Genomic DNA, 14760 nt, shown 5'->3' on the forward strand with positions numbered 1-14760 from the left:
CACCACGCAAAGCAATAAATAAATAAATATAAAATAACTCCGCAATTACAAAATGAGGGTCTTAAATGAGGGTCAATCATTGGTAAATGTTAATGATTTTCAAAGAAAAATATGAACATTACAAAATAATAATAATAATAAAAAAATAATAATAATAAAAGTACGACTTTAAATGTAATACTAAATCCTTTTTTTCTCTCTCTTTTTATGTTTCAGCCAGGAAAGCTCTTTCTGAATTCCATAAAACAATTTTAGCATTTTGTAATAATAACAGCATTTTTCAGTACACTTCAGCCAAATATTTAAAAAATACATTTACATTTTTTTTATCACCTATTGAATATATTTAATATATATAGTATCAGTGAGATACTTTTATATTTTTTTATTAATATTTTGAATTTATTTTTCACTTCTGTTTTTGTCATTCATTATTTTTATGTTTACATAATTTATTTAGTTTTACTACGTCAAGTTAAACTAAAAGAAAATTAAAAACTAGATGAACTAAGTTTTGTATTTTATTTTAGTTGATGCTTATTTTAAAGTAACAAACTTTCTTTTAGGTTTTGTTAACTACATTATCCCTGCCCTTTGTTGTAATTACATAATTAATTAATCTATTTGTTCATAAACACATAAAGGATGATCACATTTGTATCTCCCAATCACAGACAGCTCTATCGAAATATATGGTCACATGACAAATATTAACATGTGCAGCAGATCTTACCCCACTCTCGTCTACGCAATACAGTATTTGCATTCATTCACTTTATTTAAGCTACAAAAATGGGTCTTTTATTGTAGGCTACTCTACGAAAAACTCTCCGATCCTATCGTTTGTATGGATTATAAATGACTCGGATATGCTGGAGGGAGTTCATTTCTCTCATAGATATATAAATGGGAACTCACCCACTTCTGTTTCCCCATGTGATTTCAAAGTTTCATGCACCTCAGCGTTATACCTGTTTCCTGGCCTCTTTCGGTCAAAGACACAGGGCTGACTGCCGAGTGGGTCACATCACACATCTGATGCAGACACACTAATGAAACTTCTTATTTTGAATCGTCTACTTCTTTCTTATTCTTGGTCTTTCTTTGAGTGCAGCTCTTGCTTGGCAGTAATATGTTGGTTTGACATTCTCCAATGCCCTTTCTAAATTTGTGCGCTGTGCCTGTGATAAATGAATGACCCTATAAAAACAGCCGCGAGCTGACGACTCCACCGTCCCTGGACCAGCTGCAAGGCTGCTGACTGCGGCGGGAATCTCACACAGGTACGTGCATAAAACAGATGCCTAATAAGGTCAGCCAGCAGCACAAACAAACATTCTGAGGAATGGGCAAACTGTAAGTCACAGTGATAGCGGCACAATTAGGAGTCGTGCAGGTCATCAGTTAACCAATAAAATTCACTACAAGATGGGATAACGACAGAGCTGGACAACAAGGTATCACCCTTAACTCAAACTTTTAGGTTCTCTCCAATCAGTGATTCTTTAGTATCATTGAAACACTATTATAGTATTTTATTTATTATAGTTGGAAAAACACTCAAACAGGGTGCTTGCTTGATAAAACAATATTGATAATGACAACAGAGAAAAGCCTAGGAGCCTGTGTGCTGATGTTTTGTTGTTGTTCATTTCTTCTGTTTTTCATAGTTAAAGTTTGTCAATTTGTTGTCTTTTTTGTCATTTTTTTTTTTTTAATGTCATGTTAATGTAGTTTTTTATTTTTATTTATTAGTTAGTTTATTTAGTTTTAATTATTTTACTTCAAAGTAAATTAAATGTGTGAAAATGATTTATTATTGAACATTTATTATTGCAATATTCTAATAAGCACTATAATAATCATTTCAAAAAGTATATATAATTTTAAAATAAACGGATTTAAAATATGTAAATGAACAATATCTAAATTAAACTTTTTATATTTTATGTCTTTTAAAGTTTATTTCATTTATCGTGCATGTGTTTATGCTATATATACATATATACACACACACAGAATATATATATTATATAATATTACAATATTGTTATTACTAACAGGTTTAATAAAAAAATACATTTAAAAAATATACAATTTTAATATAAAAATAAACATTTCAAATTAAATTTTAATTGACTATTTTATTTTATTATAAATATTTTTTTTTACCTCAGTTACTTTTAATTTTTCCAACATTTTTCATTTAGTTTAACCTGATGTACCAAAATATCACAAACAAACTGATATAAAATTCTATACAATCTATATGAACATATATAAAATTAAAACAAAAGTACTTTAAATGACTAAAACCTTCAACTGAAAATAAAAAAATAAATCTGATTCAAAGTATTAATAAAAACATGTCATAAACCTCTAAAAAAAATTCCTTTGGTTGTACATCAAATAAATGGTCTCAGTTAGATGTCTATGTTGGTGCTTCTCGGTATTAATAGAGGCTAGTTCACATTGTTTCCCCAACAAACACTAACTTTCAACTAACGGTTGTTGATGATTGTTGTGACAGTGTGAACTAGCATTAAGATGCAAATTGCTTCAGATTGTATGTTGTTACTCAAAAGTCAGGCTACCTCCAAATGTGTTGATCTGAACACTGAAGAGCGTCACACTGCACAACAGCGAGTTAAACTCTCAAGTCCATGCTATCAGCAGCAGCCTGAGATGATCAGGATGCTTTTCCAGACCTGCATGAACAAGCTCTCTAATGCATCAAAGCAGCGGAGATCAGTGTTTCCCCTCCTCTCTTTGATCCTCTCAGTCATCAGTGGCGAGTTTCACTTCCTCCCATAATTCATTGGAGCAAGTCAAGGATGCTCATTATCACAATCGCTTTCCTCTCGTCTCAGAGGATGGGTGGCATGCACAATTTATCAAAACGATAGCATCTCAGGAGGGGAACGAAAGGCCCCTCTTTGTTCTAACGGTGGTCTGTGATTTTAAACCAGTTAGGCCCCTTCTGCTCACGTTTTCCACCACATTTAGCTCAATTGTCCCACTTCAATACTTCGCATAATCTGATTAGCTTTTGTTATGGGATTCATATGAAGATAGATGGAGATAAATTGTTTGTTTGTCTGAAAACAGGATTGTAATTGAGTAAAGAAACTAAAAATACGCTTGCGCTCAGCTGAATTATCACAGTGTGATAAGACAGTGCTCAGCGTGATTACGAGAGGTCATCTGACAGACCCTGCTGCTAATTGAATATACAGAGTACAGTTTGTGGCTTAGTGGTGGGGGGCATTTTTACAACCCTATTTGTCCTAATAATAATGGGAGGATAGAATCGGTAAAAATCTCATATTCATAACTTATATAGTTCACCCAAAAATAAAAGTTTTACACAAGTTGAACACAAAAGATGATATTTAGAAAAATATATTTTGTGTTCAACAGATGAAAGAAAATAAATACAGGTTTAGAACAACATGAAGGTGAGTCTATTTTTTCCATTTTTGGGTCAACTATCCCTTTAATTATCCAGTAAAACCTAAGATTTGAAAAACCAGCAGCTGTGGTTGTCGGAATTCTACCGTAAAAAAATACGGTAACAACATTTTAGGTTTTACCGTTTTAACTTAAATTTACAGTTAAATACCGTAATTTCATTAACTGATATACTGTAATGTTAATATACCAACCTATTGAAGTACTGAAATCTGTTCTGTACCTTTGAAATACACTGATAACTACCAAATGCAGGTGGTGATGAGAAAGTCACATGATAAACCAAAGCCCATCACAAGCAGCTTTTAAATAATAACATATAGAAGGTGCACAAGTGTCATTAGCCCCTTTCGCACCACTTTAGTTCCAGAACTAAAAGTACAGTACTAAAGTACTGGGACGATTTTGCGCAAACTATTTCCCAGTTCCATTTAAAGGGTTGCATTCGCACCAACAGTGGGTACTAGGAAGTGACGTAAGCCGGTCGACAGCGACGTCATTTGTGCGCGGCGTTCAACAACGAAAACAAAGAACAACGACGTTAACAACAGGAGAACGCTGTGATCAGAGCTGTGTTTTTGTTGTGTCTCGAGGGTTTCACAACAATGGACATGGAATGTTTACACAGTATGCGTTTACATGGCGTTTTAAATCATTGCGGGTGAGGGCATTTTCGTACGCGTTTAGCCAATCAGCATACACTTACATCACAATAGTTCATATGGAACTGTTTTAGATCCTACTCTGAAGTAGAAGCTAATTTAGTTCCGCCAAACGGAGTTCCTGGAACTAAAACAGTTCCTAGTTCCCGTGGTGCAAACACGCCAAAAAGTGGGTAGTTCCACAATTAGTTCGGGTACTATGAATAGGTTCCTGCAGTGTGAAAGGGCCTATTCACACAAGCACTAAACATCATCATGGTGAGACTCATTAAACTGAAATATGCAATAAACATTCATTTAACAACATTAGATGTAACATACAACCCTAATAAACATAACTGATAATAAAAAACTAAGAAGAAACAGTCATTTCAAAGAACAAACAAATTCAAACTAAATTTGAAATGCAACAGGGAATTTTGGGAAGAGTTTACGTTTTCCCTGTAAATTTTACAGGAACTTACCGTTAACCATTTAACAGGTTTCTACTGTAGCATTTTCCAGTTGCCGCGGGACAAAGGACGACGAAGCCGCCGCCCCTCACGCCCCGGTCCTGAGAGGGGAGCGTGTGCGACTGCCGGACTCCGCCCCTTACCTGGACCCTTCCTTTCAGAACACTGCCCTCCTTCACAAACCCCGCAGCACGACGAGGACACCAGACCCCCGTTTAATTTTTGGACACTTTAACCCCTTTTGGACACTTTATTTTATTATTTTGTTTAATAAAAGCCTCTCTGAGGCCTGACGCCAAACTGTGTCTGTCGTTTGCTCTCCCCGCCACAATATGAAATTACAGTCTCTTATGGGCCCCAAGGCGACATTTATTTGACTAAAAATACTGTAAAAACAGTAATGTTATGAAAATTTATTACAATATAAAATAACTACTTATTTTATCACCGATTCGTGCATAGCGTTTACGAGAGAGGCGAACGCGAAGGTCTATGCAGAAACCAAACGATAATATGGCTCATGAAGACAAGACGCTGTGCAGTGCCAAGAAACACGGTAACATGGTCTTTTTATTGCCTTCTTTCTGATCCCAATGTTAGGAAAGTGTGGATGAACTTAATTTTTCACGTTGCAACACAAATGTAACTGTTTTTATTACGTGGTCACTATTTCTTTGTTTCTTCTTACAGATCGTTTGATATGTATTGAGTTATTCATGTATTTTTAAAGGGTTCGCCCAAAAATGAAAATTATGTCATTAATTACTCACCCTTATGTTGTTCCAAACCCATAAGACCTTCGTTCATCTTCAGAACACTAATGATATTAATGGTAATGATATTACCACGATCAATGCACAGAAAATGTAGCAAGGACATTGGTAAAATAGTCCATGTGACATCAGGGGTTCAACCGTAATTTTACGAAACTACGAGAATACTTTTTGTGAGCAAAAAACCAATAACAATTTATTCAACAATTCTTCTCCTCAAGTTACCGTCTTCTGCCATTTTGGAGAGTACCCCAGAATGTAACCAACGTAATCAGTGGCCGGGTTTCCATCCAAAGTTGCGAATTTAACTTATGCGCAAAATTGGAATATTGCATAAAACATTTGCGAACAAGCACCGTTTCCATCCAACGAGTCAAAGAGAACAAAATCGTCACTTCCTGGTAAACTGGCACTAAATAGCCTACAGAAAACTAGGATAAGCTACTGAATATAATAATTTTCATATATGAAAAATTACTTGTCCTATATGCTTACTCAGAGCAAGCAGACGAAACACAATAAATGCTGTCATTGCTTTCGGAGGTGAATACTGCTGTTTGGGAACACAGTCGTGTAAGACAATTATACAGAAATACTTTGATGACAGACTTTGCTGAGGCATTTCAGAATGACCATTACAACATAGATGCTGTGAACGAGATCGGTCCGCTACAAGTCAAGTTATCTCGTCTCATAGCGCAAAGTCACATGACTTTTTTGACGCGCTTGGAGGAATTTATTCACAAAATGCATTTCCATCTCCTATTATTCGCATTAACCCTTTTTCGCACAAGTCAAAACCCACATCAAGCGAGCGTAAAAACGTTTTTGCGAATTAAGGGATTTTTATTCTAAATTTGGCATTTCCATCACTAGTTTCTCATGCCATACTTCAAAATGCACATTAAAAAAGGGTGATGGAAACCCAGCTAGTGTTGTACATGCTGAACGTAAACAACGCTGATTACATTGATTACGTTCTAGGATACTCTCCAAAATGGCAGAAGACGGTAACTCGTGGCAAAAAATTGCTGAATAAATTATGTTTTTTTAAATAATTATTGTACTTCATATTTACTGTATCACAATCAACCTCCAATCCTTCGGGTAACTGATTGGTTTTCTCTCGTCTGGTCTTTGGAAACGTAAAACTCTGATTGCACTAGAATAGCTGGAACAGAAACAAAAACATGGCAGAAATAAAAACTTTTCATAATCAGAAAAACATTTACAATCAAATTAAATGACTTATCCAACTGACACGAACATCTGTACACAAAATTTAATTTACAGTACAGTGCATCTTCCATCTGAGAGCCCATCGCCATGAGATATCATACAGTTTAAGGAAACTTCTTGAATCGTTCTTGTTTTATGGCTTAATCTGAAATTTGAGCATCACCAAACACCACCATATCATAGCCTAACGCAGTAATCTTTCGTGTTAAAGTTAGTTCTGGATATTTCCACTAAAAAAAAAATCAGCCAAGAGGTTTATATCAGTAGTGGCTCAGGTTAGGAGACTCTCTAGATAAATTAATCTGAAATCTGTAAATATTATAGTGAATACGATTTTCCTAAAGCGCAATGCATACAGGTCTAAAGTGCAAAACAGCGCAATGAGTCCTCATCCGTTGTCTTTCCAACACAAAGCTCACTCGGATAAATATTTTAGGAAAAACAAATAATTTACCAATACTGTAAACCACCGCATACAGAAGGTTGGAGAGTAAAGAGCGACTCTCCTCTATCAAACACACCAGTAAAAACAGTCAAAACATGTTTTACATCCAGCACTGGAGGCATACAAGCCCGAAGCACATGATAACACTGATGACCAATCAGCATAGTCTCACTCTCGCTCTGTGAGAATGCACAAACGAACAACAATCACCAAACGTCTCCACGCGCTGTTTCACAGTTGCAAAAAAAAAAAAAAAAAAGGCTAAAATTCATTAAACCCTATGTAATGTACAGGATCAGTACAGTATTTGGCAAATAAAAGATTGGAGTGCACACGTGCATGGCATTTGCAAGTATACATTCATTAAAGATACAAGCTAGCGTGATACAAACGCCCAAACAACGATTGCTCTGGGACTTGTTTCTCAGACTCACAGTACGTTTTTTTTGTTGTTTTTTTCCACTGAGTCAGAAGGTATCGTGTACAGTACAGTACAGTAGTTTATTAGCATTTGGCATTAACTGGGACAGAAAGCTAGCTGCCAAGTGCTCACCAACAAACCGACCCCAGTTTCTGTCGCTAACGCCAAGAGAAGAAACCTTGCGACCATTCCAGGCATGGCGCTCGTAACGGTATTGTAATATTTTTTAGTTTTACGAAGTTTCCTGCAACATTCAGAGACACATAGATGATACAAAAAGGAATAAATAAAGAATTTAATTGCTTAAATATTCTCCCTTTGACCTTGTGGAAGAACAAGCGTCTGCAGTGCATTCTGGGTACCACAGAGAGTACGTACGTGAGGCTTTGTGACTGAGAACAGTATTGCATGTATGAGGAAGAAGTGCAACCGGAGGCATTTATGAGGGTTATTTTGTGCTTCGTAGCATTATAGAGTCTGTTTTTGTGAGTGCTGTGTTAGTACTCTGTGTCAGAGCCGTCCACGGGGTCGGTGTTGCGTGACAGCATGTAGTTGTCCATGTCTATGGAGGGGCAGTTGTGAATGGAATAGCGTAGGCGCTCGGCTAGTATGGCCTGGCTCGTGTAGGGAGGAAGGCGCAGCTGGAAGAAGCACGTCTGGGCCGTAGGAAGGCCATTCACAGGCTGTTAAGGGAACAAAGTGAGAGTAAAGACCTTGGCTTCATCCCAATTCACATACTGCCGTTGGGCATGGGAACTACATATTTAGCTAGGCTGCCTGATCAGATGATATTTGCCAATACTGTCAAATAACTGTGACCATTTCTGTTACTTTTAAACAGCAATTGACAAAATAACTGACAACATAAATTAAAAGTTTCCATTTTGGGGTGAATTTTAGTAAAATAATTGTTTACTAAATTATCATTTTATATTCAAAAGTTAATTCCATAGAAGTATTTTTTCCTGCGTCCCTTTTCAGTTTTGAAATCTGACAACCATTTCATATAAATAAACATTAATAATCAAAATCAAATAAAAATGTTTACAATTTTTCTATTTTTGGGTGAATTTCAGTAAAATATTTCCAAATTCTATATTCAAAACATATACCCAAACGATTTTTTTCTATCAGTTATGAAATATACTGACCTTTTCATATAAATGAACATTAAGTCTAAATTTTAGTACATTCTAAATTCAAAAGTTAATTTCATTATATAATATGAAAAATTATATAACATTATATAATGCATAAAAATATGTATAAAATATATTTTCTTGTGTCCCTCAATTACAAAATCTACTGACATCCTATTCATATAAATAAACATTAATAATCAAATAAATGAAAATACTAAATTTTTTAATTTCCATTTTGGGGGGAATTTTAGTCAAATAATTTTCAGAATTATATTCGAAAGTAAAATTCATGCAATTTTGTCTACATCTAATTTGTTGTCATTAAATTCTCTTAAAAATTTTTTTATAATTGACTAAAGTATATTACATTATGCAGCTTTATTTAATTAAATTCATTCAGTGAATTAATTTTTTTAATCTATTTTTAATTAAGTATATTGTAAAGAAAATATTCTAGAGCAATTTTGCCTACATCTCATTTGTTGTCATTTAATATATATTTAAATTAAAATAATTTTAAAATTAAATAACTAAAGTGTATATTACATTTTGCAGCTTTATTTAATTATTTTAAATCCATTTTAATTAGCATATAATACAGAGGATATTCTATAACTGACAGTAGCCTTACCCGATCAACTTTGATGATCTGAAATTTTTGCGTGATGTCTGCCGGATTGGATGGCAGTCTAGAACGTCCGGACACGAAGCGCAGGAACAGAACTCTCTCCTCATTGGTGTATTCCTCAAGGCTTTGCCACAGCCAGCCAATGAGCTGATGGCTATCAGTAATGTCACGGTATCGTACCACCTTCTTCAACATTTCCACGGAGACCTCGGGCAAGCCACACACCAGCTGTTCCAGCTGTCGAGCCGTGAGCAGGGAAAGCAACGGGACTGGGATGATTGAGGACATGCCCTCCCTCACTGCTGCCACCTACATACACACAAAAACTGTGTTACCTTTATGTACTGTCAGCATGCAAGATCAGTCTATATGAGCTATTCCTTTAAGTGAAATGTAGAGGTAACATCAATTTAATTCTAAAGTGTCTGGAGAAGAGGCAAATACCTGTCTGTCCATCTCGTGAAGTCTGTAGTGCAAGGCTCTCTCCACATAATCGTTCCTGTTGGAGAATGTCAGAGGGACGTTATGCCCACCAGGAATCACCGGAACCAATGTACCATCAGCACTGTGAGCCACAAACGAGTCCAGAGGGATCATCTACAAATCCAGAATAAAAGACGAGAAAAAGTGAGAAAGTCATGTCTGAATGGATGATCTCTGCTGGTCTCTTGGGTCTGTGTGCCTCACCACTGTGAAGTTCTCTTCGTTGATCCCGCTGTTGTCCAGGTGTAAGATGCCCTGAAGTGAGCGGTACGTGAGCAGGTCCACCTCCTCCAGGTCCGCGGCTCCCAGAGGAATACAGCACATCTGTTTCCACACCCATGGTGCCAGGTGCAGATCCAAGGGCTTTTTAGTTCGAATGGCCACTGCCATTAGGATCCCCAAGAAGCGAAACTGCACCAAGTGATCATCCAAGACTGCTGCTGGGTTCAGCAAGAACCTGTCCAGACAATGGAGGTTAGTAGAAAACAGCCTTTCTATTTAGAGCCAATAGAGTTCTGCAGGGATGACGTATTTTTGTAGACCATAACCAAGAACTACTGGGTTTTTGTTGAGGAAACCAGGGTGAAGCTACCTTCTGGTTTAGCATACAAAAATACATCATCGCTACATATTTTGATGATACATTTCATCATCTACAACGTACCTGTCTGTGTTGCTACCAACATCTGCAGAGCTGTTGGGAGTGTGAATGAGAAGCTCGACCACACCTGACTGTAATTCCTGGGAAAAGAGAATTCGATTTTGGATGCCTGAATGAGAAGGTGATAAGAGTTTAAGAACATGGACTTACCTGGCACATTTCAGTGATGGTGTCGTCAAAGACGCCGCCGGCGTCATCTGCCCCTTCTCCGACCAGCTTCACCTTCCATGCTCTGGAGGGCAGACGCAGCTCAGAAGGGTTCAGGTTCACCACCTGTTTGGCGATCTGCACGAAAATGGGCTTGCTAGAGCGCCCTCTGTGGAGTGGAGGACAAGATTAGGTACTTCAAGTAAATAGTTTAAATCTTGGCAAAAAAAAAAGGAAAAATATATGTAGCTCAAACAGGCAGTTAACAAACATGATCAACTATCCATTGCCTACACTTCTTGTGTTCCTGTAATCCAGTGGTTCTCAATTTTTTGACTTCAAGGCCTAATTGTACATAGCAACATTGAAATGCTCTATGAATTTTTCAGTTTTTCATGATTAACTGGATAGGAATTAAGGATAAGATTTTTTTTTTTTTTTTCTCAATTTATACACAATAACTAGAAAAATAAATATATTCACAAAAATATATTCACATTTATTTTTTACACAACAAATCACGTGTCAAAAAAAAAAAAACCCAGTTACTGTGAATTAGACTTTTGTATTAGTATGTTGTCTTATTTAATGCTTAATCTGTCTTATTTTCAAACATTATTAAATGATATATATTTTTCCTGTACAAGTACATTACATGGAGCTCAGGTTCAGAAAATAATAATAATAATAATAGTGTCTATATAATAATAATATAGTTCATTATTACTATTGTAATATTCAACTGTAAAGTAATAATTACAAAAATAAAAATGAAACACTCTGAAAGGCTGAAAACACCAGCTCATGAGCTGCTTGCATGTAAAAGAACACAGTGCTGTGTTTCGCTCTGAATCACGCAGGACATTTATTTATTTCATTAAATCACAGCCTTCTGACAGTGCCCCTTCGGTGAATTTGATTAATTGTGCAGCCCTGGTTAAAAGCTCATACCTGGTGGAGATCCGTTTGACTGTAATCTGGGGGCCGTAGGTCTTTCCCTGGGTCATGGTTCTGCCGATAGTGCGAACGAGAGGAAGCGTGTTGACTTTCGGGGACAGGAGGCCTCTGAGTTGGCCCTGTACGATGGCAGAGGTACCTGAGCTGTAGCGGGAAGCATTTACCTGGAAACCAGCCAGACAATGACACGGTCAGACAAAACTCCTGCTTGGATATCGATCGACACAGACCTATTAGTCTGGAGGTAAAAACAGGAACCGTAACAAGCAACACTTTCACACAGGACACAAATTCAGCTGAGCTTAGAAAATGATGAAAGGTTCTTGGCAGGGAGTCAAAGTACAGTTTTTCCCAGTGAAACATCAGAAGCAAATGCTGGGATTCCGGTCAATGCGTGTGTGTTTGTGAGTATGTGCTTGTTTTATTATTGGTTGGCCGTACCTGACTGCGGGGATCGAGGTTCAGAAGCCTCCAGGACTTGTACATAAGATCAGAGAAGTGGTACAGCACTCGGAGACGGGTGTTTAGCACTTCAGGGCAGCAGTCTTTGAGGGCGTTATACTGCGGAGGCACGGACTGAGGCAGACCCAGCTGTATCCCTGAACAACCTGCAAAATACGCAGTCAGAGTTGTTGACATGAAATGGAAAAACAATTCTCACATCCAACCGCTGAGGAACTGATCCTAGAACAGACGTTCACTGATGAGGTCAGAGTCTGTGGAGATGCGAACAGTTTTTATTTTTTTGCTGAGACATGCTAGGATTCAGCAGAAACATTTTGCATATCTGAATTACAGGTTTTTTAGCTTTTAACCAATACATTTTCAGGATTTTCTATGAGTCTGCCTGTTGTTTGTAGAGACTGTACTAAAAAGCAACTTCTAGTCAATTAATTATTTTAGAGACAAGAATATAAAGTCGGGAATTCGTGGCCTAATGGTTAGAGAGTCGGACTCGTAATCCAAAGGTTGCGGGTTCGAGTCTCGGGCCGGCAGGGATTGTAGGTGGGGGGAGTGAATGTCCAGCTCTCTCTCCACCCTCAATACCACGACTGAGGTGCCCTTGAGCAAGGCACCGAACCCCCAACTGCTCCCCGGGCGCCGCAGCATAAATGGCTGCCCACTGCTCCGGGTGTGTGTTCACTGTGTGTGTTTGGGTGTTCACTGCTGTGTGTGTGCACTTTGGATGGGTTAAATGCAGAGCACGAATTCCGAGTATGGGTCACCATACTTGGCAGTATGTCACTTCATAACTAGAAAATATCAAATATCAAATATAAAAAAAAAAAATTCATAATATAGTAATACTCTCACATATTACTACAATTTAAAATAGTGGTTTTCTTCTTAAATATATTTTAAAACGTAATTTATTCCTGTGATGCAAAGCTGAATTTTCAGCATCATTACTCCAGTCTTCAGAAATTAATATAATGCGCTGATTTGCTGCTCAAGAAACAATTTCTTATTATTCATTTTGAAATCAGCTGTGCTGCTTATATTGTGGAAACCTTGTTTCAGGATTTTTAGGATAGAAAGGTCAAAATAACAGCTTTATTTCAAATAGAAACCTTTTGTAACATCATAAATGTTTTACTGACATTTGGTCAATTTAATGCATTCTTACTGAACAAAAGCATCAATTTCTTAAAAAAAAATTATAATAATAATTTTGGCCTGATGGATGTGCGCACTTTAATTGTAATCTTAAAAAAATATATATTTACTATACAAACACCTTTTTAACATTTCAAAAATTAAATCTTTAATTTTTGTAATTTTGTTTCATAGTACAAATAAGAACGAACTTATTATTGAACAGTTCTAGTTGTATGGCGCATATAAGCAAACATTATTAGCTGCTACGCATGTAGATGATTTAAAACGGTTTACTTATGAAGTTCCAAGGCAGCTCACTGGGATTTGTTTGTACCTGAAGCTCTGGTTGACAGAGCCGGTGTGGTCCAGGCCGAGGTATGACAGCGTCCTGCTGAGATCTGCCTGATGTTCTTGCCCTGTAGAGTAGTAACAAGAGTGGGCTCTTTGACAGGATTGGAATGGCCCAGACCCAGCTGCAATACAAACAAAGAGGACGTAAGCTCCACTAAATATTCACAGATTCCCAAATATCCACAGAAAACATCATTAAACATCACTGCTGACTGTACCTGGGCCTCACAATTGCAGCCCCATGCATACACATCTCCAGTGTTGGATAAAGCAAGGATGTGCTCACAGCCCACAGCGATGTCCTCAATGAAAACGCCCTCCAGAGCGGGAATAATCTGTGGCCGGTTGTGATTCTTCAGCATGGAGTCCGGCAGACCTATCAGACGCTCTGTGAAAACATACACATATAAGGGCTCTCTCAACATCACGAAGGTCATTTGAGAAACACAGCTTTACGATCAAAATATTTTTTGAGAGGAAAAACTGGTTCAGACTAGAATCAAAATAGAGTACATGTAAAATGATGGCACATTTACACACAAACACATTTAGATAATGATGATGATTTTTGGAGGGTCTACCTTGGCCGAATGTGTAGACGTGTCCATCTTTGGCCAGAACCACTGAGAAATGTGTTCCACATCCAACCTTTTTAATGCCTTTATTGCAAAGAACCTCCACTTTCTAACAACGAATAGAAACACAGCAAACATACACTGATTTTCAGAAGTTTGGGGTCTTTTTTGGAAAGAAATTATTACTATTATTCAGCAAGGATGCATTAAACTGATCAAAAGTGACCATAAAAGACATTTATAATGTTACAAAGCATTCAAATAAATGTTGTTCTTTTGAACTTTTAATTACATCAAAGAAAGTTTTGTTCAATAATAAGGATCAATTTCTTGTGCACCAAATCAGCATGATTTCTGAAGGATCATGTGACACTAAAGGCTGGAGTAATGATATCACAGAAATAAATTCTATTTTAAAATAGAAAACAGTTATTTTAAATTGTAATAATATTTCACAATTACTGTTTTTACCGTATTTTTGGTCAAATAATTGCAGTCTTGGTGACCACAATATTCATCTTTCAAAAATATGAACAGATCTTACCAAATTCAAACTTTTTGAACGAAAATGTACCTGATCAATCAGTAAAACTGTACCTGTGGGTAGCATTTCACTGTACATGGTCCAATACCCAGTTTACCATAATCACCATCTCCGAAAGCCCACACAGTCAGGCCGTCTGATGACAGGACCAAAGTATGATTGATACCACATGACACCTAAACACGACAGAAAAGGTCATCTTCATTCATC

The 14760-nt window shown here is 36.9% G+C and overlaps 1 protein-coding gene across 1 annotated transcript in view; it reads right to left on the reverse strand.

Annotated features, from left to right (window-relative positions):
• Positions 1-6573: 6573 nt before the first annotated feature.
• The window catches only part of LOC306862198 (putative E3 ubiquitin-protein ligase HERC1), a 70176-nt gene continuing 61989 nt past the window's right edge, over positions 6574-14760 (reverse strand). The window contains exons 67-78 of the mRNA XM_079404928.1: positions 14604-14726; positions 14013-14115; positions 13650-13819; positions 13415-13553; positions 11923-12089; positions 11476-11645; positions 10528-10693; positions 10381-10457; positions 9921-10173; positions 9678-9830; positions 9237-9542; positions 6574-8146 (exon numbers count right to left, since the gene is read on the reverse strand). Of these exons, the coding sequence (XP_079261054.1) occupies positions 7961-8146; positions 9237-9542; positions 9678-9830; positions 9921-10173; positions 10381-10457; positions 10528-10693; positions 11476-11645; positions 11923-12089; positions 13415-13553; positions 13650-13819; positions 14013-14115; positions 14604-14726 (2013 nt within the window). The 3' untranslated portion in view covers positions 6574-7960. The remainder of the gene's footprint in view (positions 8147-9236; positions 9543-9677; positions 9831-9920; positions 10174-10380; positions 10458-10527; positions 10694-11475; positions 11646-11922; positions 12090-13414; positions 13554-13649; positions 13820-14012; positions 14116-14603; positions 14727-14760) is intronic.

The sequence above is a fragment of the Barbus barbus genome (genome assembly GCF_936440315.1).
Source record: "Barbus barbus genome assembly, chromosome: 43".
Lineage (NCBI taxonomy): Eukaryota > Metazoa > Chordata > Actinopteri > Cypriniformes > Cyprinidae > Barbus > Barbus barbus.